This window comes from Mercenaria mercenaria, chromosome 8, assembly GCF_021730395.1.
Source record: "Mercenaria mercenaria strain notata chromosome 8, MADL_Memer_1, whole genome shotgun sequence".
In the NCBI taxonomy this organism is placed as follows: domain Eukaryota; kingdom Metazoa; phylum Mollusca; class Bivalvia; order Venerida; family Veneridae; genus Mercenaria; species Mercenaria mercenaria.
In genome coordinates, this window is record NC_069368.1 from 74540651 (window position 1) to 74567379 (window position 26729).

At 37.8% G+C, this 26729-nt stretch overlaps 2 protein-coding genes across 2 annotated transcripts; both read right to left on the minus strand.

The window, feature by feature from the left end:
• Positions 1–224: 224 nt before the first annotated feature.
• On the minus strand, positions 225–4256 carry LOC128559102 (sushi, von Willebrand factor type A, EGF and pentraxin domain-containing protein 1-like). Its single transcript, XM_053550202.1, has one exon. The coding sequence runs from the start codon at positions 4211–4213 to the stop codon at positions 2369–2371; it is 1845 nt and encodes a 614-aa protein (XP_053406177.1). The 5' UTR covers positions 4214–4256; the 3' UTR covers positions 225–2368.
• Positions 4257–6099: 1843 nt separating this feature from the next.
• LOC128558906 (CUB and sushi domain-containing protein 1-like) lies at positions 6100–21140 on the minus strand. Its single transcript, XM_053549194.1, has 5 exons — positions 20972–21140; positions 18207–18239; positions 17336–17569; positions 9016–9216; positions 6100–8141 (listed from the first exon to the last, which is right to left on the minus strand). The coding sequence occupies exons 1-5, from the start codon at positions 21138–21140 to the stop codon at positions 6100–6102; spliced, it is 2679 nt and encodes an 892-aa protein (XP_053405169.1).
• Between the last annotated feature and the right edge of the window lie 5589 nt (positions 21141–26729).

Here is a 26729-nt window from a genome sequence, read left to right on the forward strand (position 1 = left end):
TAATAGCATAGTAGGTTTGATGATTGAGTCTGTTCATGTGAGGTAATAAAATATGCAACACCTCTTACGCCCCATAGCATTGGCTTAAACGGAACTCTATTTCACATAATGGACTGTATGATCCCAAAGGTGTAACGTAGCGTGGTCGTTTAATACAACAAACATAACCTTTTAACCAGTTTTATTTAACATAGAAACAGTATATTATCAAGTACAGGTGACCTTATCAATCTAGCATTTCTACCCCATCTCTCTCTCTCTCTCTAACTCTAACTCAAACTAACTACATAGTAATGTTTCAACATATATATTTAATTAAGCAGTCTAGCCGCTATGTAAAATTACGCAATTCATCGTGCCTTTCTAACTTTGATCCCGGAAGTAAATGGTATAAACAACTAAGTATACCTGTTTAACCCTTGGGCTACATGTTTTGTGACAGGTTTGATAATTCAGCAAACTTACAATATTTTCTATTTAGATTCAAGTATTACAGTTTATCATCTTTCTCCGTAACATATTTAACAATGATTTACAGGATTTATAGAATTTATACAATATTCCGAACCTTTCAAACCTGTTACATTACAAATCATCAGAAAATATAACAACACTTAAACATGCATGTTGTATTATAATTTACAGCTGAAAAATGACTAAATGCAACCTAAGATCATGATGTGTGGTGATATTTGAGACAGTAGTTTTATCGGATGGTTTTACATAGCATTAACAAATATCACTTCACAGTTTTATTTTTGACGACATATTTAGCGCAGTGAACATGTGTTGAATATAAATCGTCATGGCACAAGCTATGGAACGGCGGCTGATAAAAGTAAACATGAAATATATGTTTTTTTTATATTATAGATAACATATTTCTTTCTTACAATATTTTTTTTGTATATTGAAAGAAATTGCATAGAATAAAAAAGATCATTGAAGTGTGTAAAGAGCATATGGAAGTAAATTTGGAATCATTATGTACAGGAAAGCAATAATAATTTGGATATTTCAATATGATGTTACTGTTAATTACTCGTTCAAAGATATTTCCATATTGCACAGAACACGGTTAAAATAACCCCTAACACGTGTTAAATAAATTGCTTTGACTTCCTTAAGTTGACATCTAATCATCCTAGAGATCTTGTGCTTTAGAGAGGGACTTTCCCCAGTATGCCCAATGTTTTCAGAGTACGTTAGACTTCAATATTACAGCTTTGAACAGTGCTGACACTGAGGAATACACTGATAAATAAAACAGCACAACATACCGTATAGCGGGTTATTTCTGTGGTCAAAATATTATGCGTTTTTAAGTCTGTGAGACAAATTTCTGCGTGTTTAATTTCTGCGTTTTTACATAATAGGAAGAGAAAATTCTGCGTTTTCGATGCCAAGGAGGAGGTAATTCCTCACATGATCGGGTGCGAGAATGATATAGCGTATGAAAACAATAAATAAAAGTACAGGTAACTGCTGCAAAATAACTGCATTTAATGAATACATTATAGGATATAATAACATGTGAATTGAAAAAAATATAAGTCCAACAACAATTGCACAAACAACAACTGCAAACTACGGTATATCGGCATAACGGTTACACTTATATAAAGGTTACTAAAGTATAGTTCGGAAGATCTTCACAAGGAATTTATAAGACCATCACAAGTGAAATTCACTCAGTTTATTTCATTAACAGAAGAAAAACGTTTTCTGAGAGATTGACAGTTAGGACTTTGACAATTACACTTTATTATATCATTATCGGTAACTGTTAGATGGCGACGGTAATTTTCAGTAATTAGACAATGCCATTCTGAACTTCGGATTACCTAGGGAAACACAACGTTGGTGAAAAAATGCAGCTTTTTTGCGTTTTAAATTTTTGCTGGATGAATATTCTGCTGAAAATACTTTTGCGATTCTACCGAGAGACCGCAGAAACGCAGAAATATTCCCCACACCCCGCAGAAATAACCCGCTATGCGGTATATTAAATACATATTTTTTTATATCGAAAGTAAATTTCTAATTACTCACAACTTCCCTGCTCGTAAGTATATCTCGAAATTAAAGTATCTTTTGTTCTGCAAATATTGATCATTTCATTTTTGAACGTTTAGAAAGGCACATTTTCAAATTTATTTAGTTCAAGTAAAAGATCTTCTTGACCTAGTTCCAAAATATTAAATACATTTTTTTCTGTATATCTGTGATTTCAAGACCTTGGGATAAAGGCTAAGTGTAGCAGGTCAAAAATTAGAAATGGTCCATCTTCAAAAGATCAGATATATAGCGTGTTAGGCTCTTGAAGGCTGGCTTACTAACCAAATCAGAAACATTAACCATCTGAGTGCTAAACGTTTGCTGCCACCTTATTTAAAGTACAAACTGATTTTAATTTGATTATCAACGTAGCCAGGTCTGAACAAAAAATTAGTCCAAAGACCGCACCTAAAACACTCGCCCCGACTGTACCCATTACCTTTGATGATTTCCTGGAATCTTCTCTGCAAATTAGTTTGGATTTTGATAATGCTGTGGCTTTGTGATCTATTTCAGTTTCTGAGATGAGTTTTGAGATAATTTCCTTCTGAGTCAAACCTGTAAAAGTCTTGTTAGGGTAACAAATACATGACATAATATATATCCTCGGCGGGTTTGGCATTGTTTTTGCAGACGACAATGTTGTAGTGAATGTGCCCGAGATTAAAGCGTTCGGAGTTGACAAAGATGCGGACATATTTGAGCTCATTGATGTTAAAGTCAAACAGGACGGGTCTGAACTGTTCCAATTTCCGTCCGACATGCAGATCCTCGTGACAGACCCGTTCAAACTAAATCCTGTTAAACAACTGTACGTAGCTGTACTCATATATGTTGAACTAGACATTGACACAGTTCCGTTTTCAGGATTTGACAAAGAGCCACAGTCGACAGGATTGCATGAAGGGACAGAACTATTCCAGTTTCCATCAGACATGCAGATTCTCGTAGCAGATCCGGTCAGACTAAATCCTGTGAAACAACCGTACGTTGCTGTGCTCATATATGTTGAATCAGACATTGACACAGTTCCGTTTTCAGGATTTGACAAAGAACCGCAGTCAACAAAATTGCATGACGGGGCAGAACTATTCCAATTTCCATCAGACATGCACGTCCTCGTGACAGACCCATTCAAACTAAATCCTGTAAAACAACTGTATGTTGCTGTACTCATATATATTGAATCTGACATTGACACAGTTCCGTTTTCAGGATTTGACAAAAAGCCACAGTCGATGAAATTGCATGACGGGGCAGAACTATTCCAATTTCCATCAGACATGCACGTCCTCGTGACAAACCCATTCAAACTAAATCCTGTAAAACAACTGTATGTTGCTGTACTCATATATATTGAACCAGGCATTGACACAGTTCCGTTTTCAGGGTTAGACAAAGAGCCGCAGTTAACAACAATGCATGACGGGGTAGAACTATTCCAGTTTCCATCAGACATGCAGGTACTCTTGACAGACCCATTCAAACTAAATCCCGTAAAACAACTGTATGTTGCTGTACTCATATATGTTGAATCAGACATTGACGCAGTTCCGTTTTCAGGATTTGACAAAAAGCCACAGTCGATGAAATTACATGACGGGGCAGAACTATTCCAGTTTCCATCAGACATGCAGATCCTCGTGACAGACCCATTCAAACTAAATCCTGTAAAACAACCGTACGTTGCTGTACTCATATATGTTGAATCAGACATTGACACAGTTCCGTTTTCAGGGTTTGTCAAAGAGCCGCAGTCGATAAAATTGCATAATGGGGCAGAACTATTCCAGTTTCCATCTGACATGCAGGTCCTCGTGACAGACCCATTCAAACTAAATCCTGTAAAACAACTGTACGTTGCTGTACTCATATATGTTGAATCAGACATTGACACATTCCCGTTTTCAGGATTTGACAAAGGGCCGCAGTCGATGAAATTGCATGACGGGGCAGAACTATTCCAATTTCCATCAGACATGCAGATCCTCGTGACAGACCCATTCAAACTAAATCCTGTAAAACAACTGTATGTTGCTGTACTCATATATGTTGAATCAGACATTGACACAGTTCCGTTTTCAGGATTTGACAAAAAGCCACAGTCGATGAAATTGCATGACGGGGCAGAACTATTCCAGTTTCCATCAGACATGCAGATCCTCGTGACAGACCCATTCAAACTAAATCCTGTAAAACAACCGTACGTTGCTGTACTCATATATGTTGAATCAGACATTGACACAGTTCCGTTTTCAGGGTTTGCCAAAGAGCCGCAGTCGATAAAATTGCATAATGGGGCAGAACTATTCCAGTTTCCATCTGACATGCAGGTCCTCGTGACAGACCCATTCAAACTAAATCCTGTTAAACAACTGTACGTAGCTGTACTCATATATGTTGAACTAGACATTGACACAGTTCCGTTTTCAGGATTTGACAAAGAGCCACAGTCGACAGGATTGCATGAAGGGACAGAACTATTCCAGTTTCCATCAGACATGCAGATTCTCGTAGCAGATCCGGTCAGACTAAATCCTGTGAAACAACCGTACGTTGCTGTACTCATATATGTTGAATCAGACATTGACACAGTTCCGTTTTCAGGATTTGACAAAAAACCGCAGTCAACAAAATTGCATGACGGGGCAGAACTATTCCAATTTCCATCAGACATGCACGTCCTCGTGACAGACCCATTCAAACTAAATCCTGTAAAACAACTGTATGTTGCTGTACTCATATATATTGAATCTGACATTGACACAGTTCCGTTTTCAGGATTTGACAAAAAGCCGCAGTCGATGAAATGGCATGACGGGGCAGAACTATTCCAATTTCCATCAGACATGCACGTCCTCGTGACAGACCCATTCAAACTAAATCCTGTAAAACAACTGTATGTTGCTGTACTCATATATATTGAACCAGGCATTGACACAGTTCCGTTTTCAGGGTTAGACAAAGAGCCGCAGTTAACAACAATGCATGACGGGGTAGAACTATTCCAATTTCCATCAGACATGCAGGTACTCTTGACAGACCCATTCAAACTAAATCCCGTAAAACAACTGTATGTTGCTGTACTCATATATGTTGAATCAGACATTGACACAGTTCCGTTTTCAGGATTTGACAAAAAGCCACAGTCGATGAAATTGCATGACGGGCAGAACTATTCCAGTTTCCATCAGACATGCAGATCCTCGTGACAGACCCATTCAAACTAAATCCTGTAAAACAACCGTACGTTGCTGTACTCATATATGTTGAATCAGACATTGACACAGTTCCGTTTTCAGGGTTTGACAAAGAGCCGCAGTCGATAAAATTGCATAATGGGGCAGAACTATTCCAATTTCCATCTGACATGCAGGTCCTCGTGACAGACCCATTCAAACGAAATCCTGTAAAACAACTGTACGTTGCTGTACTCATATATGTTGAATCAGACATTGACACAGTTCCGTTTTCAGGATTTGACAAAGGGCCGCAGTCGATGAAATTGCATGACGGGGCAGAACTATTCCAATTTCCATCAGACATGCAGATCCTCGTGACAGACCCATTTTAAACTAAATCCTGTAAAACAACTGTATGTTGCTGTACTCATATATGTTGAATCAGACATTGACACAGTTCCGTTTTCAGGATTTGACAAAAGCCACAGTCAACTAAAATTGCATGACGGGGCAGAACTATTCCAATTTCCATCGACATGCACGTCCTCGTGACAGATCCATTCAAACTAAATCCTGTAAAACAACTGTATGTTGCTGTACTCATATATATTGAATCTGACATTGACACAGTTCCGTTTTCAGGATTTGACAAAAAGCCGCAGTCGATAAAATTGCATGACGGGGCAGAACTGTTCCAGTTTCCATCTGACATGCAGGTCCTCGTGACAGATCAGTTAAATAAATCAGTAAAACAATTATACTGCTGTACTAATAATTGAATCAACATTGACACAGTTCCGTTGCAGGATTACAAAAACGCAGCGACAGGATGCATGACGGCAGAACTATTCAATTTCCATCAGACATGCACGTCCTCGTGACAACCATTCAACGAAATCTGTATAGCAACTGTAGTTGCTGTACTCATATATATTGAACCAGGCATTGACATAGTTCCGTTTACAGGGTTAGACAAAGAGCCGCAGTTAACAACATTGCATGACGGGGCAGAACTATTCCAATTTCCATCAGACATGCAGGTACTCTTGACAGACCCATTCAAACTAAATCCTGTAAAACAACTGTATGTTGCTGTACTCATATATGTTGAATCAGACATCGACACAGTTCCGTTTTCAGGATTTGACAAAAAGCCGCAGTCGATGAAATTGCATGACGGGGCAGAACTATTCCAGTTTCCATCAGACATGCAGATCCTCGTGACAGATCCATTCAAACTAAATCCTGTAAAACAACTGTACGTTGCTGTACTCATATATGTTGAATACGAAATTGACACAGTTCCGTTTTCAGGGTTTGTCAAAGAGCCGCAGTCGATAAAATTGCATAATGGGACAGAACTATTCCAGTTTCCATCTGACATGCAGGTCCTCGTGACAGACCCATTCAAACTAAATCCTGTAAAACAACTGTACGTTGCTGTACTCATATATGTTGAATCAGACATTGACACAGTCCCGTTTTCAGGATTTGACAAAGGGCCGCAGTCGATGAAATTGCATGACGGGGCAGAACTATTCCAATTTCCATCAGACATGCAGATCCTCGTGACAGACCCATTCAAATTAAATCCTGTAAAACAACTGTACGTTGCTGTACTCATATATGTTGAATCAGACATTGACACAGTTCCGTTTTCAGGATTTGACAAAGAGCCGCAGTCGATAAAATTGCATGACGGGACAGAACTATTCCAGTTTCCATCTGACATGCAGGTCCTCGTGACAGACCCAGTTAAAATAAATCCAGTAAAACAACTATACGTTGCTGTACTCATATATATTGAATCTGACATTGACACAGTTCCGTTTTCAGGATTTGACAAAAAACCGCAGTCAACAAAATTGCATGACGGGGCAGAACTATTCCAATTTCCATCAGACATGCACGTCCTCGTGACAGACCCATTCAAACTAAATCCTGTAAAACAACTGTACGTTGCTGTACTCATATATATTGAACCAGGCATTGACACAGTTCCGTTTTCAAGGTTAGACAAAGAGCCGCAGTTAACAACATTGCATGACGGGGTAGAACTATTCCAATTTCCATCAGACATGCAGGTACTCTTGACAGACCCATTCAAACTAAATCCCGTAAAACAACTGTATGTTGCTGTACTCATATATGTTGAATCAGACATTGACACAGTTCCGTTTTCAGGATTTGACAAAAAGCCGCAGTCGATGAAATTGCATGACGGGGCAGAACTATTCCAGTTTCCATCAGACATGCAGATCCTCGTGACAGACCCATTCAAACTAAATCCTGTAAAACAACTGTACGTTGCTGTACTCATATATATTGAATCAGACATTGACACAGTTCCGTTCGCAGGGTTTGACAAAGAGCCGCAGTCGATAAAATTGCATGACGGGGCAGAACTATTCCAGTTTCCATCAGACATGCAGGTCCTCGTGACAGACCCAGCTAACTTAAATCCAGTAAAACAAATGTACGTTGCTGTACTCATATATATTGAATCAGACATTGACACAGTTCCGTTTTCAGGATTGGACAAAGAGCCACAGTCGACAACATTACATGACGGGACAGAACTATTCCAGTTTCCATCTGACATGCAGATCCTTGCCACAGACCCATTCAAACTAAATCCTGTAAAACAACTGTATGTTGCTTTATCCAAGTATGTTAAACCCGACACAATTACAGTACCGTTTTCAGGGCTTGTTAAAGGACCACAGTCGACGACCTCACATGTTGGGCCAGTTCCTGTCCATGTACCGTCTAACTGACATTTCCTGTTGCTGTTTCCAAGTAAAATAAACCCTGTGTTACACGTATATTCAGCATAGTGGCCGAAGGTAGTGTCCGTGGAAAACACTGAACCATTTTTTGGATTTGGTAGACTTCCACATTCTGTTCAGACATGAAAAAGAAACACACATCTGAAGGTGAAAGAAACTTCCAGTACTATAGCGACTTATTAAACTAAATACAAAAATGTATGTAATTTAAACATGTGTTTACAGCCCCTCAAGCCGCTGGTAAGTAAGATAAAATGTTTTTGAATTATCCCCATAAGACGCCTCTTTTCATTTTGTGGTATTTGCAAATACGCCTCTTGGTCACTTTGTGCATAATACATTACACTTAATAAAACTTTTAATCTGTCAGTTTTACACGCAAATGCTTTTTTTCAGTGAATGTATTATTCTTCATATGTTTCCATTATTAAACGTTTAAGTATTTTAGAAGAAGACTGCAAAATGATCACTTGCTGGTTAACCCTTTAGCCTGCTAAAATTCTAAAATGGACTGGTCTTTCATTTAATTTAAGGCAATACCATTTATTATTCGAAAGGGTGTCCACTGAAAAGGTACTGCCTGAATAGCAAATACTGCACACTATGATCTGCCTGCACGGATGCACAGGCTGAAGTTGCAAAGGCCAGGGGTAGAACACTTCTGAGACCGCAATTCTGTTAAAATTACACAATACGTTGTATGTAATAAACTTTTCTGGACATGTTATCCTCATTAGTATGTTACAAAGTTCAATGAACCACCATTCATAGCTTAAGCACAAAGCGTACGCAGTATGTCTACTGTGCACAACTGGAAGCTACCGCCTTCGACAAATATATTTTCACATGTGAATTCCGTGCAGAGAATACAACCAAATAACATTTGACAAAAATGTGTTAGTTAAGATTATTACTTGCAAAATGGTTTTAAGTCTATCACTGTGTTTATGGAAATTTTGGGTAAAAATAATACTACGTGCATTTACCTGGAACTCCGTACACTTCAACTTCGCATAAATGGAAGTGCTCAGCAAAAGTTGCATTGATCTCAAGTTGGACAAATTTTGCGACTGTACTGCTGATGAATGTAAATGGGTAGGTGCTGAAAAGTAATGGTAGATAATACTGGGCAACTAAGTCAGCTTCCATCACACCAACAGATAGAACTAGGTCATGTGCTCTATTTCCTGGAAAGAAAAAAAGAATTTTTTTCACCGTATGTTTATCAAGCTTTTTGGATTGTTAGGAATTCATCATTGATATTTTTTAATATTCATGCTGGATTGTAAAACAGAAAATGTTTTTCATAATTAAAATATTGTTCATCATTCAAGAATATATGTTGCTAAGCAATAATAATTAGCTAAATAAGTTCGCAGAAACCGTAAAATTTAGAATAAGTTCGAACAAACTTCGCGGTACGAATAAGCTAGGGCATTATTATCGTTATCATCGTAAGGCAGATCGTAGAAGCTACTGTAGTCCACTATTGTAGTCCCATTCAGAGGCGTAAAAGACAAGTTGTATCAAAACTGTTTTATTTAAACACATTTATTCATATTTGAGCATTTAACTGTTATATAACAATTAGTTTCAAACGATCTGTTTAGAGGTAGTCAACAACAATTTAACGATATTGAAGGTCTCTGTATGATTTTAGAATTATTCGATCTGTAGTTGCTATGTCTCTGGAACGCGAATACAATTGCAGAGTCTCATGCTGGCGGCTCACGGCGCTATCACATTGAATTTCGGGAAAAAATGCAATCAAATTAAGGCAAATATCTTTTTAAGGTTCTACTTGAAAATGTTAGGACCATAAACGTACGTTTGTAGCATTTTTTGCACGAAGAACACACTTTATCACAGAAGAAGCAGTACATATTTTCTTTAAAAAAAAAAAGCATTTATTTCATTTTTACATTTCTATATAATTTATACATTTAACCATATATTTCATTAGAATTAAATGATAATGTGTGCTGGAATACATATTTCTGTTTATAAATTTTATGAAGATTAATCAAAATGTCAGAAGTAATTGATTTAATATACGTGACGTAATTTTCCCACTGAGCGTTTATTTACCTTTATACGGCTGTTAAAAATCACACGTGGAGCCTTTTACTTACATTTTTACTAAAACATATGTATTTCTACCTTTCTATATTAATTAAACAAGAGCTCGTTGAACACGAAATGCCCCCCTTGATGCATTCAGTAATTGCACAAGAAACAGAAATTATATGCTCACTGTAAACAAAAGTTCTACCATTCTGGTTTAATCTGACCTTGACCTTTAACCTATTAACCTAACAAGAGATTACAGAGAGATCTTGGCGCCATCCACTGAGCCATTTTTGAATGTTCCAAATTTCAAGACTAGCTCAAGGTCAAAATCAAGGTCAAATTTCATTTCGGTACAAAACAAAGTGTATGTGGTCCAAATTTGAAAGCTGTAACTTGAGAAAGTGAAAGTAGGTCACTAGATCAAATTCAAGGTCAAAGTTCATTTTGGTAGACAGAACTATGCATGTGCTTCAAATTTGGAGGCTGTAGCTTGAGAAAAGTAAAAGTAGGTAATAGGTAAAAATCAATGTCAAATTTCCATTCAGAACACAAAAATAAATTTGCATGCAGTCCAAATTTGGAGCCTGTAGCTTCAGAAATGAAAGTAGGTCACTAGGTCAATCTCAAGATCAAAGTTCATTTCGGTACACAAAACTATGCATGTGGTTCAAATTTGAAGGCTGTAGCTTGAGAAATGTGAAAGTAGGTAACTAGGTCAAAATCAAGGTCAAATTTTATTTCGGAACACAAAACTATGCAAGTGGTCCAAGTTTGAAGCTTCTACCTTCAGAAATGTGAAAGTAGGTCACTAGGTCAATCTCAAGATCAAAGTTCATTTCGGTACACAAAACTATGCATGTGGTTCAAATTTGAAGGCTGTAGCTTGAGAAATGTGAAAGTAGGTAACTAGGTCAAAATCAAGGTCAAATTTTATTTCGGAACACAAAACTATGCAAGTGGTCCAAGTTTGAAGCTTCTTCCTTCAGAAATGTGAAAGTAGGTCACTAGGTCAATCTCAAGATCGAAGTTCATTTCAGTACACAAAACTATGCATGTGGTTCAAATTTGGAGACTGTAGCTTGAGAAATGTGAAAGTATGTCACTAGGTCAAAATCAAGGTCAAATTTTATTTTGGAACAAAAAACTATGCATGTGGTTGAAATTTGAAGCATGTACCTTCAAAAATGTGAAAGTAGGTCACTAGGTCAATAACAAGGTCAAAGTTTTTTTCGGTACACAAACCTATGCATCGTCATGTCAGTGCAATAACTCAATAAGTGCAAATATATTATATAAGCACTTATTGAGTTATTGCGCTGACATGACGGCATGTGGTCCAAATTTGAAGGCTGTATCTACAGAAATGTGAAAGTAGGTCACTAGGTCAAGATCAAGGTCAACTCATGTCAAGGTACATCTTGCCACTCAAAACTATACATGTGGTCCAAATTTCAATGATGTAAGTTATGGACATGAAGTTTCTAAGTTTTTCCCTATATCCTTAGGGCGGCCAGCACATATTTATGCAATCTCGCCAGGCATATGTATGTTTTTGACAACACAGAAAATGACGTCACTCGACCTTCAGCTATTTCCGGAAGTAAATAAAATGAAAGTAGAAATGCTAAACTTGAAAACGAAAGCCGCATTTTGATTCGTAGATAGTCAGGGGTCACACCGTCTAAATGTATGCGCGTGGACTTCTTTTTTTTTTTTTTTTTTTTTTTTTTTTTTTTTTGCTATTGGGGAGCCAATTTTCAGCACTTTATTACGAATTGAAATTACCTGGGCTTTAGTACAGCATGTCAGCTTTTAATCTATGAAAAATATTTGAGCTCTGGATAAACACAAATCCCACAGGGATCCGTAACGGACCAAGGGTACATTGATAATTTTGGAACATCATCAAATAGCTCAAAATGTCATTTTTGATGTTGTCTGAGAGTGTCAGTATATGCCTCAGATGTAAGATATAACCGTATTTGAGAGCTGCAGATCTAGACATTTCAGAAATATTTTCAAAATAAGTTTCATGTAATAAATGTTGTTTCTACGGAAGCGTGAAAGGGCCATCAGACGCTAATACGTTTTAGTACGTTAAGGCTGCGGAAAGGATATAAGTCTGTATGAACCATGTGACTCCTGGGGCGGGGCCATATTTGACCCTAGAGGGATAATTTGAACAAACTTAGTAGAGAACCACTAGATGATGTTACATTACAAAATATCAAAGCCATAGTCTTTGTGGTTTCGACATGAAGATTTTCAAAGTTTCTCCCTATATAAGTCTATGTAAACCATGTGACCCCCAGAGCGGAGCCATATTTGACCCTAGGGGAATAATTTGAACAATCTTAGTAGAGGACCACTAGATGATTTCATATACAAAATATCAAAGCCCTAGGCCCTGTGGTTTTCGACAAGAGGTTTTTCAAAGTTTTTTCCTATATAAGTCTATATAAATCATGTGACCCCTGGGTTGGGGCCATATTTGACCCCAGGGAAATAATCTGAACAATCTTGCTAGAGGACAACTAGATTGTGCTTCATACCAAATATTAAAGCCCTAGGCCCTATGGTTTTGGACAAGAAAAACAGAAACCGTTTTAACTGTTTCTGGCCAATGTGACCTTGACCTTTGACCTAATACCCTCAAAATCAATAGGGGTCATCTGCTGGTCATGGTTAACATAACTATAAATTTTCCTGACACTAGGCCTAAGCGTTCTAGAGTTATTGCCCGGAAACCATTTTACTGTTCCTGGTCACTGTGACCTTGACCTTTGACATACAGATCTCAAAATCAATAGGGGTCATCTGCTGGTCATGACCAACCTCTCTATCAACTTTCGTGACCCTAGGCCTAAGCGTTCTTGAGTTATCATCCGGACACCGTTTTACTGTTCAGGGTCACTGTGACCTTGACCTTTGACATACAGACCTCAAAATCAATAGGGGTCATCTGTTGGTGATGACCAACCTCCCTATCAACTTTCATGATCCTAGGCCCAAGTGTTCTTGAGTTATCATCCGGAAACGGATTGGTCTACATTACGACCGACCTACCAACCGACATCTGCAAAACAATATACTCCTCCTTCTTCGAAGGGGGGCATAAAAAGTCTTATTCATATAGATAGAAACAGCTCGGCTTAAGTTGCTAAAGGTCATACTAACTAAACGAAAATCTATGTCCCTAAATAATATATGTCGGCCGGGTATTGTGAAGAGAAACTAGGTGAAGTTACCTAGTTTAATGAAAAGAACATAAATAAGTCTTTTTCTTGTAGACTCACGGTTTAGTTTACAAACAAACAAAAAATATGAAAAAAATATAGAAAGACCCATGTCTACCCCGAAAGCATAGTCATTGGCAAGAAGTCAGTAACAGACAGGAGTCAAAGTCAAAGAGATCCTGATGGTTGACTTAGCGCTTCAAATGCAAAAACAATCATCTTCTAGGTCATCTATATGAGAATGATTTTGAAAGTTCAGGTTCCTGTGGCATTTAAGAAAAGGGGTAGGGAAGGTGGGGTGGGGGGAGACATACTACGCCACAGGTCCAATCATCCCGGTATGTGTGAAGGTTTTGGGTCAAGTGGTTCTCAAACTATAGATTGGAAAGAGTTTTCATGCCTCAGGGCCATATGAGCTTGGCCTTTGACCTATAAAATCCTAAAATCAGTATGAAGTTTCAATTTTCTGGGTCAAGTGATTCTCCAGTAAATAATGGGTCGGAAACTGCCCAATAATCCTACGAAGTTTCAATTAAAGGGTTCTCAATTTATTGATCAGAAACGATCTTCCCTGTTCTGGCCCCACTGACCTTGACCTTTGACCAAGTGACACAAAAATCAAAGAGAGATCACCTACATGACATGTCCAAACAGTCCGTGAAGATTCAAGCTTTTGGGTCAAGTGGTTGTCAAATAATGAATCAGAATTTGTTTTGCCTGTTCTGGCCCCTACGGCATTGGCCTTTAACAGATTGACCCCAAAATCAATAGGATAAATTTATTTTGCATGTCTAATCAACCTATGAAGTTTCAGCTTTCTGGGTCAAATGATTTTCAATTAATGAATCAAAATAAGTTTTCCACGTTCTGGCCCCTGTGACCGTTACCTTTTAAAGTGTAACCTCAAGATCCATATGGTAGATTTACTATGCATGTCCAATCATCCTATGAAGTTTCAGCTTTCTGGGTCAAGTTGTTTCCAAGTTTTAAAACGGAAACGATTTTCCATGTTATTGCCCTGTGACTTTGATCTTCAAATGAGTGACTCCAAAATCTACAGGAGTCATAAACTTTGCACGTTCAATCATCCTATGAAGAGTCAACCTAATAGGAAGATTAGTTCTGAAGTTATTGATAAGAACGGCTTTCCAAATTCTGGCCCTGTGAACTTTTCTTTTGACGTACTGACCCCCAAAACAATAGGGATCATCAGTTCCATAAGCCCTATCACCCTATTAAGTCTGAATGTTTTAGGTGAAATTGTTCTCCATGACGGTCAGACGAACGGACGAACGGATAGGGTGTAAACAATTTGTCTGCCCCAGTAGCGAGAGACATGAATATAAACGGCTTACAACAGTGTGTAGAGAACAGCTAACTGATAGAAAGAAAATACTACTGTAGTGATGAAGTTGTTTTCAGTAACGTTGACAAAAGCATAGAATATACAGAGCGTCTCTGCGATATGAAATATTGAGACAAAGTGACTGGTGCATGATGGGAGAGAAATTACTACTCATTTAATAATGTGCGTTATATTAGCCAGAGCAGTCAGAGTAGCCAGAGTAGCCAGAGTTCAGCCAGAGTTTAGCCAGAGTAGCCAGAGTTTAGCCAGAGTTCAGCCAGAGTTTAGCCAGAGTAGCCAGAGTTCATCCAGAGTAGCCAGAGTTCAGTCAGAGAAGTCATAACTCTGGTTACTCTGGCTGGCCAGAGTAGCCAGAGTTCAGCCAGAGAAATCATAACTCTGGTTACTCTGACTGGCCGGAGTACCCAGAGTTCAGCCAGAGTTCAGCAAGAGAAGTCATAACTCTGGTTACTCTGGCTGGCAGAGTTCAGCTAGAAAAGCCAGAGTTTCTAGGATGTTAAAATGTTCTGGCTAATCTGGTCAGCCATAGAATCCAGAATAGCCCGAGTCTCCTGGATTTTATTTGCTTTGGTTAGTCTGGCTGGCCAGAGTAGCCAGAGTTTCTAGGATTTTAAAATTAGCCAGAGTGACCTAGTTCACAAACATTTTCCGTCTTAGTTGAATATGATGATGAAACTTAATATGTTATTTCTATCTCAATAGCATGCTTAAACTGAATTTCAAGTTAATAATATTTTCAAGTGGCTATTTAGAGTAGCCAGAGTAGCCAGAACTCTTGTTACTCTGGCTGGCTGGCCAGAGTAGCCACAGTTCAACCAGAGCAGCCAGATTTCAGCCAAAGTTCAGCCATAGTAGCAAGAGTTTCTAGGATTTTAACATGCTCTGACTACTCTGGTTAGCCAGAGTATCCGGAGTAGCCCGAGTCACCAGGATATTATTTGCTCTGGTTACTTTGACTGGCCAGAGCAGCCTGAGTTTGTAGGATTTGAACATGTTTTTGCAACTCTGGTCAGCCAGAGTAGCCAGAGTAACCAGGTCCCATGTTCACAATTTTTTTTCAGTCTTAGCTGAATTTGATTATGAAATTTAATAATTGAGCCGTGCCATGAGAAAACAAACATAGTGGTTTTGCGACCAGCATGGGTCCAGAACAGGCTGCGCATCCGCGTCTAGGATTTTAATATGTTCTAGCTACTCTGGTCATATATAAAATAAAATAAAATAAACGGGTCTATGCAAAGGCTGTTTGTTTATATACATTGTAAATAATGCTTAGGTATGTTTTATTTTTATAGGGTAAATCCGTAGAAAGTCGGACATCGTATATATAAGTTGTAATTTTACAAAGTAGCCTGCCTCCCACGAAGGATAGATACGACGAAGCGACACCGATCCATCCTGGATCTTCAGTACTTATACGGCTGTATGCCATACCACACTGTACTGTGATTTAGTGCAGTACGACCTGGCTGTCATGGTCTTTTGTTTTGCATTGACCCATTCTGGATCTTATTCATGGCATATTTTATCCCCAGTGTATTGTCTCATATTCCTTCTGTTAAAAAACGGCACCAAATTGAAAGTAAAATACACATGTACATGAAAATAAATATGCTATTAAGATAGAAATGACATATTAAGTTTCATTATTAAACTTAGCTAAGACTGAAAATATTTTGCGAACATGGTTACTCTGGCTACTCTGGCTGACCGGAACATGTTAAAATCCTAGAAACTCTAGCTACTCTGGCTGAACTCTGGCTACTCTGTTAGAAACAGCCAGAGTACCCAGAGCAAGTGATATCTTGGTGACTTGGACTACTGTGGCTACTTTGGCTGACCATAGTAGCCAGAACATGTTAAAAACTAGAACTCTGCCTACCCTGGTTAAATTCTGGCTACTCTGGCCAGCCAGAGTAACCCGAGTTCTAGATACTGGATGAGCTCTGGCTGCTCTTGCTAAACTCTGACTACTCTGGCCAGCCAGAGTAACGAGAGCTATGTCTTCTCTGGCTGAACTCGGGCTACTCTGGCCAGCCAGAGTAACCAGAGTTATGACTTCTCTGGCTGAACTATGGCTGAACTCTGGCTACTCTGGCCAGCTAGAGTAACCAGAGTTGTTATGACTTCTCTGGCTGAACTCTGGCTACTCTGGCTAGACAGAGTAACCAGAGTTCTGACTTCTCTGGCTACTCTGGCTAAACTCTGGCTGAACTCTGGCTAATTTCACGCATATTGTTTAATACCCATAGTACCCATCCACCGAGTTCCGCGTTTTATCTGAGGAATGCGCGATTGAAATGGTTTAGTATATTTCCCATTCATGATCGCGGTCCTAATAGTATACATAGGGTAAAGTATACTATTTTCAAAGGCATTTTCTTTTTCGTCTGGTGCCAGTGGTCGTGAGTTTGCATATAACAACAAAGTGTGACAGTACAGAGTGACTTACTATTACTGTTCAGACTGTCGTATATCACACTAAGCTACTGTCATTGTCGCGTCTGTTGTATATAACTGTATGGCGTTACGGCCTGGAACTGAATGTATAGAACGACCTACTGCTACTGCCGAGTATGTTGTATATAACTATACGGCGTTACGGCCTGGAACTGAATGTAAAGAACGACCTACTGTTACTGTCGAGTCTGTTGTATATAACTACACGATGTATTCTGTACACAGCCCCCAAGTCTACTCTCCACCAGGGTCTTACTTCATAGTCAGTAACAAAACATGTAGCTGCAAATTTATCTTGTGTTGTGTCACCGTCTACTCCAAGGGGTGATCTATATATATGTGGTTCTCCCCAAGCCGTCCACAGGGTCGACATAGACGTAGACTTGTTAAAAGCTAGATTAGATGAACCTACAAACAGTGATTGGTGTATACTTCTCAGTGTATATAACAAAATTCTACTGTAAATGTACTTTTATCAAACAATATAAAATTTCGTTTATATCCAGCTCACATTTAATTGCATCCATGAAAAACACAGACTACTTTATCGCCCATTACAAAAGATCTACCTAGGATCGATAAAGGTAAAATATTGCCTCAGATTCTATTGCAACAGTTTTCTACCCCGTTCGGCCTTAAAATATACTGTTATCGCACACTTGAACCTTTATTGTGCCTTCCTCTACAAAAAATGTTCATTGTGATGCCTTCCTGATAACACATTTAAATACAATAATACTCTATTGTAGCCTTCTTCATAAGACTTTTAAATACAATAATAATCCACTGTAGCCTTCTTCATAAGACTTTCAAATACAATAATGCTTCACTATAGCCTTTAAATACAATAATACTCCACTATAGCCTTCTTTATAAGGCTTTCAAGTACAATATTACTTCACTAAAGTCTTTTACATAAGGCCTTCAAATACAATAATACTCCACTAAAGCCTTCTTCATAAGGCCTTAAAACACAATAATACTCCACTATAGCCTTCTTCATAAAGCCTTCAAATACAATAATACTCCACTATACTCCACTTACAATAATACTCCACAATAGCCTTCTTCATAAAGCCTTTAAATGCAATAATACTCCACTATATCCTTCTACATAAGGCCTTCAAATACAATAATACTCCATTTTAGCCTTCCTCACAAGGCCTTCAAATTCAATAATACTGGACTATAGCCTTCTACAAAACGCTTTCAAATACAATAAAACTCCACAATAGCCTTCTTCATAAAGCCTTTAAATGCAATAATACTCCACTATGTCCTTCTACATAAGGCCTTCAAATACGATAATACTTCCCTCAATAGCCTTCTACATAAGGCCTTCAAATACAATAATTTTTCTCTATTGCCTTCTTCATACGGCCTTCAAAAACAATAATACTCCACTAAGGCCGGCCTCCAAAGGCAACACTACTTCATTATAGCCTTCTCCATAAAGCCTTCAAACAAAAAAAATACTCCACTATAGCCTTCTTCATAAAGCCTTCTAAATACAATAAAACTTATCTATAGCCTTCTTCATAAAGCCTTCAAATACAATAAAACTTCACTATAGCCTTCTAAATAAGGCCTTCAAATACAATAATACTCCATAATAGCGTTTTAAATAAGGTCTTCAAATATGTCAGGATACGAGTTATATGACCCAGGGAAGTGCCTACGCCTTTAGTATCTTGAACAATGAATTTGGTCCAATTGCTAAGGTGACTATGTCTTAGACTAGCTGACAAACCATATAGAATGTCCTTTAAAACGTAAAGCTGGTGAGACCAAATATTTCATATATAGAATTTTCCTCTGGCTATCTTGCTTAAATGATTCGTGTACCAATGATTCTTAAATGATTTCAATTATGAGCTCGACAATTTCAGGGATCAGGCTAATCACTAAATGTTTTAAACTAACAATCTTCAATTAACAATAATTTGCTCAAACTCAAACATTTCACTAGAGCCTTCTTCTACCTAAGGCCTTCAAATACAATACTACTCCACTATAGCCTTCTTCATAATGCCTTCAAATACAATAATACTTCACTGTTTCCTTCTTTATAAAGCCTTCAAATAATACCCGGTAATACTACATTATTAGTCATACGATCTTCAAATCAATAATACTCCACTGAAGCCTTTTTCATAACGCCTTCAAATACATGTACTATACTTTTTCATTGTAACTTTCTTCATAAGGCTTTCAAATACAACAATACTCTATAAAAGCTTTTCTCATGAGGCCATCAAATACAATAATACTCTATAAAAGCTGTTCTCATAAGGCCATCAAATACAATAATACTCTATAAAAGCTTTTCTCATGAGGCCATCAAATACAATAATACTCTACTGTAGTTTTCTTCATAATACTCGCATTATACCATCCTAAACGGCTTTCAAATAAAAGGTTAATTTCTATTTGCATTGTAAACATTTCCTATATCAAAAGGCTCTTGAAAATGATATCAAATAAAAAAAAAAAATCATTTTACCTCAGACAAATAATTATAATGCGAAATTTGACTAATACATAAAGCCTTTAAGTATGATACGTAAACGCTGCCTACCTCGGAAGACCTTTTAAGTACAATGATTTTATGAGTACTGGAACTGTTAATCTTGCTTAACTCATGAAGTTTTTCAAGTACAAATTTAAAAGATGTACTCCGCTATTGAATTGTGAACGTTAAGCCACCTAATACAATATTTTAAAAATGCACTTCGCACGTTGCCCTCATATTGAATATTTCGAAATACACTTCACACTTGAACTGTGAACGTTGCCTACCATATTAAGTCTTCAAGTACATGTTGTACATTATTTCAAAAATGCACTTCACGTGTTGCCTATCTACTACGCCTTCTTACACAATATTTTTAGAAATGTACTTCACACTTGAATTGCGAAAAATGTCTGCCTTGTTACTTGTTAAATTACCTTCAGGTTCGCACTGACGTTTGTATACATGTAGATTTGAACCCTGTCCACCTTCAGTATCACACCTATCTAAGCAACTTGTGTATACCCAACAGTCAAGGCTTTCTTCTTCGTACATGATCGTGCAGCTTTCATTTGTTGTGAGACAGACGGACAGACAGCTTTTTAAGCTTATTCCGTGATGATAATAGTCGTAAATGATGGACGGTGAAACTTTGTAGCCAGCTGGCATCGTTAAAGTGTAATCTCCACATTCTTTGCATGGATATGTAAATAAACGTAATATGCAACAGAAAAATAAGAATTCAATGGGTTGGAAAATAAGACAATTGTATAAAAAACGGAGAAAAGAGGAGACGATACATCTATATTAAAAGCAAATGCCGATCGATGTAATTAGAATTCATTTACCGTCGCAACTATAATGACCATAGAGCGCATTTATTATTCCATTAAAACTCCCTAAACTGGCTGTTTGTTTTGGATTTCATAAGAACTGATCAAAGAAGATCTCGGGTGCCCACCCGGCCATTTCATGCTCCTTAGATAGTTCAACAGATTTCAACTGGATGGTTGCTGTTGTATAGGAAATAATAATCCAAGCGAAGCTTGAAATGCTTCAAAAGCAGTCTGTAGCCTTTAAGTGATTCGAAGGCAACGACCTTAACCAGACGGCCACAGAGGTTCCTACTCTTGTTATCTTATTGGTATCTTGGTTTTGTATGCTTCATCATCGTCGACTCAATTTTAGAAACTTTGTTTGTCTTACGATTTCAGAGGATATCATATCCTAAATCTACAACTAGAAAAAATGAGTCACGTATGTATGAACCGGGCATTTTCCATACTATATATTTGTACCTGTCTCACAGGTCTTCCTGTGAACGATGCTCCCCTCCTTATACACGATATGGTCGTCGCAGTTGCTTGAGCGACAAAAACCTGTCAGTGAGTCGTACTCGACACTCCAGGCGAGGTCAATGGTAAGGCGCAGCATACATTCCTCCTCTGTCAGCCTTGGTACTGTCATACCGCTCACTCTGCAACTGCCTATCACTTCACAGTTGTAACATGTTTGTATGTGTTGCGGACAGGACTGGTTACTTAGAGCTGTATCATCTTGTAGAGAAAGAAAATTTACAAAAGTATAACAATCTTTAAAATTATTATAAGAGAAAAATTTTATTCTTTGTTGAACAAAGTGTAGTAAAAATGCTGAAATCCATTGCTTCTTCTCGTGTTATTTTAACGCGAAATACAATCATTACAAGTAATGGACTTTTAACATGCGCACCGAATCGAAACCTACGGTGGCACAGAGGTGACATCCGCAACACTGTATTTAAATTGTGGCCACAACTTCGTAAATCGTGGCTTCAACTTAGTAAATTGTGGCCACAATTTAGTGACCACGACTTATATCAGCCAATCGCAACTATAAATAGATGGATAGACGGACGGACAGATGAATAGATCGGGAATGTTTCTCGTTGCAGAGTTGGTGCAGCCGTTCAGCGCATGCGCGGAATTATTACCCATTGGAGCGCACAGCAAAATTACTCTTTTTTTGCACGTCCGCATGCATTTAGTATATAAAATGCATAACAAACTGACTAGAGGTAAGGGTTAGTATCACCATTGTTACAAAATATATACATTTAAGATATTTTCTTTCAAATTTAGTTAATCCTGTAATATATCACAGGCGCACCAACTCTGTATTTAGTCACAGCCATAGATTGGATGGTACCTACGTACCTACCTACTTATTTATTTGTCAGTACTTCTGTCCGTCTATCTATCTTCCATTCCTGTCTCACCTCTCCCACGTAGACATTTTGTGCTTCCATTTCGTATGGTTGCTGACTTCTGCCATTTTGCATCGAGCGAAAACAGGAAATTTAACAAGTTAAAATGAGAAGAAGCAGGTTGAAAACTCTCTATTTTTGCAGGGACGCGGAGCGAAAACACGATAATTACTAGGATCTCGGGGCGAGAATTAGTAACTGGTTTGTCGGGGGCGGGTAGCGAAAAACATAATAATTAGCGCTGCTAGAAAACGTAGTGTTCTCGAACCGCGCCCCGACATTCCAGTTACTAAATCTCACTCCGCGATCTTGCTAATTACCATGTTTTCGCTCCTCACCCCCGCTAAATAGCGAGTTATCGCCCCTAATCCTGCCATTATAAGTTGTAAATTTCACGTGTTTTCGCTTGGCGGGCTCACCAGGCGAAAACTCGCTATTAAACGTTTAAGCAGCGCTAATTATCATGTTTTTGCCCCGCGCCCCAGAAACCTCAGTTACTTAATCTCCCTGGCTGGGTTTCGGCCTGCTTTCTCGACATTTGAACTTTAATAGGGCTAAAACGTGGAATGACAGAAATAGCCAATCGAAACGAATGCTTTTCTTTTCGCTGCTGTATAGGAGTGCAAAATCGGAGCGCACAAAAGTGTCTACGTACCAGCAAATGTTAAACAGGAATAAAAGATAGATATATGGATGGATCGACGGACGGACGAACCGATGGACGGATGGATTGACGGACGGATGAATGGGATGATACCTACCTTTCTACCTATTTATTTGTCTTTCTGTGCGTCTATCTATCTTCCGTTCCTGTCTAACCCGTTGCAGACACTTAATTAATTCTATGCACGTCCAATTTGTAGGGATGCTAAATTCTGTCAATTTGCGTTTTAGGTCAGTTAAATTATATTTTCAGCCAGTGGCCCCGTCGAGCGAAAACACGAGAATTAGCAAGTTAAAATGTCGAGAACACAGGCCGAAACCCCGCAAGGGCGATTTAGTAACTGGTATGTCTGGGGCGCGGTGCAAAAATACGATAATTAGCACTGCTTAAACGTTTCATAACGAGTTTTCGCCTGGTGACCGTGCCCAGCGAAACACGTGTCATTTACAAGTTAAAATGGTGGGTGTTCGGGGTGATAACTCGCTATTTAGTGGGGACAAGAAGTGGAAACATAATGATTAACAAGATTGCGGGGTGAAATTTGGTAACTGGATGTTGAGGCGCGGTTCGGAAATACTACGTTTAAACAGCGCTAATTATTGTGTTTTCGCTCCCCACCCCTGACATACCAGCTACTAATTCTCACTTGTGACCCCGGCAATGATCGTGTTTTCGCTCCGCTTCACCACTCAATAGAGAGATTCAGCCTGTGTCCCCGCATTTTAATTAGATAAATCTCGTGTTTTCGCTCGAAAGGGTCGCCGGGAGATAACGAAAAATGGCAGAATTCAGCAACCATACGAAATGGACGCATAAAATTGTCTACGTCACTGCAAAGGGTAAGACAGGAATGGAAGACAGATAGACGGCCGGAAGTGCTGATAAATAAATAAGTAGGTAGGTACGTAGGTACCATCCAATCTATTCATCTGTCCGTCCGTCTATCCATCTATTTATAGTTTCGATTGGCTGATATAAGTCGTGGTCACGGGTTATTAAATTGTGGCCACAACTTATCAAATTGTGGCCACAATTTACTAAGTTGAGGCCACGATTTACTAAGTTGTGGCCACAATTTATTAAATTGTGGCCACAGGTTACTAAATTGTGGCCACGATTTATTAAGTTGTGGCCACAATTTACTAAATTGTGGCCACTATTTACTAAGTTGAGGCCACGGTTTACTAAGTTGTGGCCACAAACTAATAAGTTGTGGCCACAATTTACTAACTTGTGACCACAAGTTACTAAATTGTGGCCACGATTTATTAAGTTGTGGCCACAATTTACTAAATTGTGGCCACTATTTACTAAGTTGAGGCCACGATTTACTAAGTTGTGGCCACAAATTAATAAGTTGTGGCCACAATTTACTAACTTGTGACCATAATATAAATAAAGTGTTGCGGATGTCACCTCTGTGCCACCGTAGTTTTCACTTATAATTTGTCCGAACCTGCGGGTATCATGGCATATAAAACAGACACAGACGTAAAATGTTAACTAATGCTCTAATATGGACCATTCTAAGGATGATAATACTATGGTTGGGAAATAGATTATAGAAATGCATCGGCGATGCTGTTGGAGAAAAGATTGGATACATGTAGTAATGAACAAAGGAGAATCTTGAGAAAACGTAAAATTTGGTGCGGTTTTTTATGAGACTCCTGAATAGAACGTGTGTAAGCTAATATTTGTATGAGTAAGGGCAAATTGAAAAAAAAAACAGCGGTTTTCTAGCAGCACTAAACTCAATATTAGATCGGGGTATGTTTTCGTGTCAGTTTCATTGCCCTTTCTGTTTCCGTTTCGGTTTACATATATATATGTGAACGTACATTGAAATATTTAGGAATTATCGTCAGTACGAAAGCCTTGATGTAAGTTGTAATTTTTTGGGAATTGCACGCATCCCTACAGCTTACGCAATATGTAGCTCTAAATAGCTTTTACTTGCAACCCCAAGCCTATGTAATGGAGTCGTAACTGTATGATTTAAAGTGTTCGTCCTCCACGTCTGTTTCATGCTGAGAAGTTGTGGATAAATATTTAAACATTTGAAATGACAGCAAATCCAGACCAGTCGTATACATATCAAGATACAATTTAACTTAAATTAAACCAGAAAAGAATCGTCCAATATATCTATATCTTCTCTCAAGGATCTTAGCTTATGGACAACTAATTTTTTTTTTAAAAATGCGTATTTACCTGGAACTCCGTAAACTTCCACTTCGCATAAATGAAAGTACTCCGAAAAAGTTGCATTGATCTCAAGTTGGACAAATTGGGCGACTGTACTGCTGACTAACGAAAATGGGTAGGTACTATAAAGTAATGGTAGATAATACTGCACAACTAAATTAGTTTCGGTGACGCCAACAGATAGAACCACGTCATGTGCTCTGTTACCTGAAAAGGTAATCGAATCTTTAAGCACAGCCTTTGCAAAAAATCAAATTACTTACAGACTCGATTTGAGTTTGAATGGTAACTCAACTCAACTCAACTCATAGTTTATTATAGTCTCATCTTTGTATACAAATATAAAATCATAAAAAGACTAGATCTATACTAAAATTAATACAAAGCCATTCTAAAATTAGAATTACAAAAGACTGTGTTAGTTATTAAAATCATATTTATAATTACATTTAAATGAGACTTAAATCTGTATAAAAGAATAAAAATAAAAATTATTTCATCTACTACAAAATCAAACAACAACATCTCACAACAACAACAACTTCTGAAACCAGTCTACTGTGCAAAACGTAAACATCCGTTGCTTCAATAATGGTCGCTTCGGTACCTTCGGCGAATTGTAATAAGGAAAGAAGTTTATGAATTTTTCATCTAACATTCATCTTTCATCTAACATTTTTTCAAATTGCAAAACTAAACACCGCACTTTAACAATTTAAATGGTTCTCTTTTAATTTTTTCGCAAAGGTTTCGTAGGGTTGCAATTTTGTTTCTTTATCCTTAGATGAATAATTACAACTGTAGTTTGATGAAGGTTCATGAAGCGGTTCATGAGAAGAGGTCATTAAACGTGTTTATATTTTTAGCTAAATTGGTCCCTATCCCCATTTGTAACAAAATAGCAGGAGACCTTACGATATTGTTACACATCGAGTTTGATAAAAATCCATTACATTTTAGTGGTTAATGCGAAGAAAGGCATATCTACTTTTAGCTATAGTGGTCCCTAATAGGGCCCAAGTTCCTATATAAATAAATTTGGAAGAAGACCTTATAATGATGCTCCAGACCAAGTATGACAAAGATCCACCAAACTGTTCATGAGACGCTGTATAAAGGCATTTCTAGTTTTAGCTCTAGCAGCCCCTAAAAGGGATCAAATGTCCCAGCTGAACAAAGTTGGCTGCGGGCATAATAAAGATGCTACAAATCAAGTTTGATTAGAATACATGAGAAAAATCAATTAAAGGATTTTTTTTTATTTTATTATTTTTATTTATTTCTAAAATAGGCCAACTGATCCCGCTTTAACAAATAGCATATTCGCTATTCATGAATCTTTGGACAATGACGTCACACCTATAAAAAAGTGAAGGTCAAGCAAAACATACAATTGTAATTTTTTCAATATTTCTGTTTCATAAGCAAAGTTTGACCGTAGTCATATCACATAGATAAACTGTATGCCGTAGTCATATCACATAGATAAACTGTATGCAGCGTACCTTCATTTCGGTGTAATGAGATTCAGTCATTTTATAGCATATATATAATAAAACAGATTTCAACTGAGTTCAATATTTGCATACCATACTTAAGAAAAATATTCATGTATAATAAATCAGTTAAATAATATATAACAAATATATCAAAGCAAACAATTACTCATTTTAATATGCAATCTGAATAAGTCACAAAAGCAAGAAACATTTTCATATACAGACGACAATTGTAAACAAGGAAAATCTTTTAAAGTGCACTTCTCTACATAAAAGACTCTTATCACACCCTTATTCATGTGATACGCAGACCGTATTCAGCTCTTTCTTTAATTTGATATATGTTGGCAGGCCCGTAGCTACGTTGAGGCAAGTGAGGCAGTTGCCTCGGTTAAAATTTGGCATGCAATGAAAAAAGTAATTAAGAAGGCCTACATGTA

Excerpts from the sequence above, each read along its gene's own strand:
- LOC128558906 (XM_053549194.1), bottom strand. The coding sequence starts at position 21,140 with ATGACAGTACCAAGGCTGACAGAGGAGGAATGTATGCTGCGCCTTACC. Across the intron at positions 17,570-18,206 it reads GGCTATTGTGGAGTATTATT|GTTCATCTAATCTAGCTTTT; the intron begins GTAAGTGGAGTA and ends CACTGTTTGTAG. Across the intron at positions 9,217-17,335 it reads CAACAGACTCGACAGTAACA|GAAATAGAGCACATGACCTA; the intron begins GTAGGTCGTTCT and ends TTTTCTTTCCAG.
- LOC128559102 (XM_053550202.1), bottom strand. The coding sequence starts at position 4,213 with ATGTCTGATGGAAACTGGAATAGTTCTGCCCCGTCATGCAATTTCATC.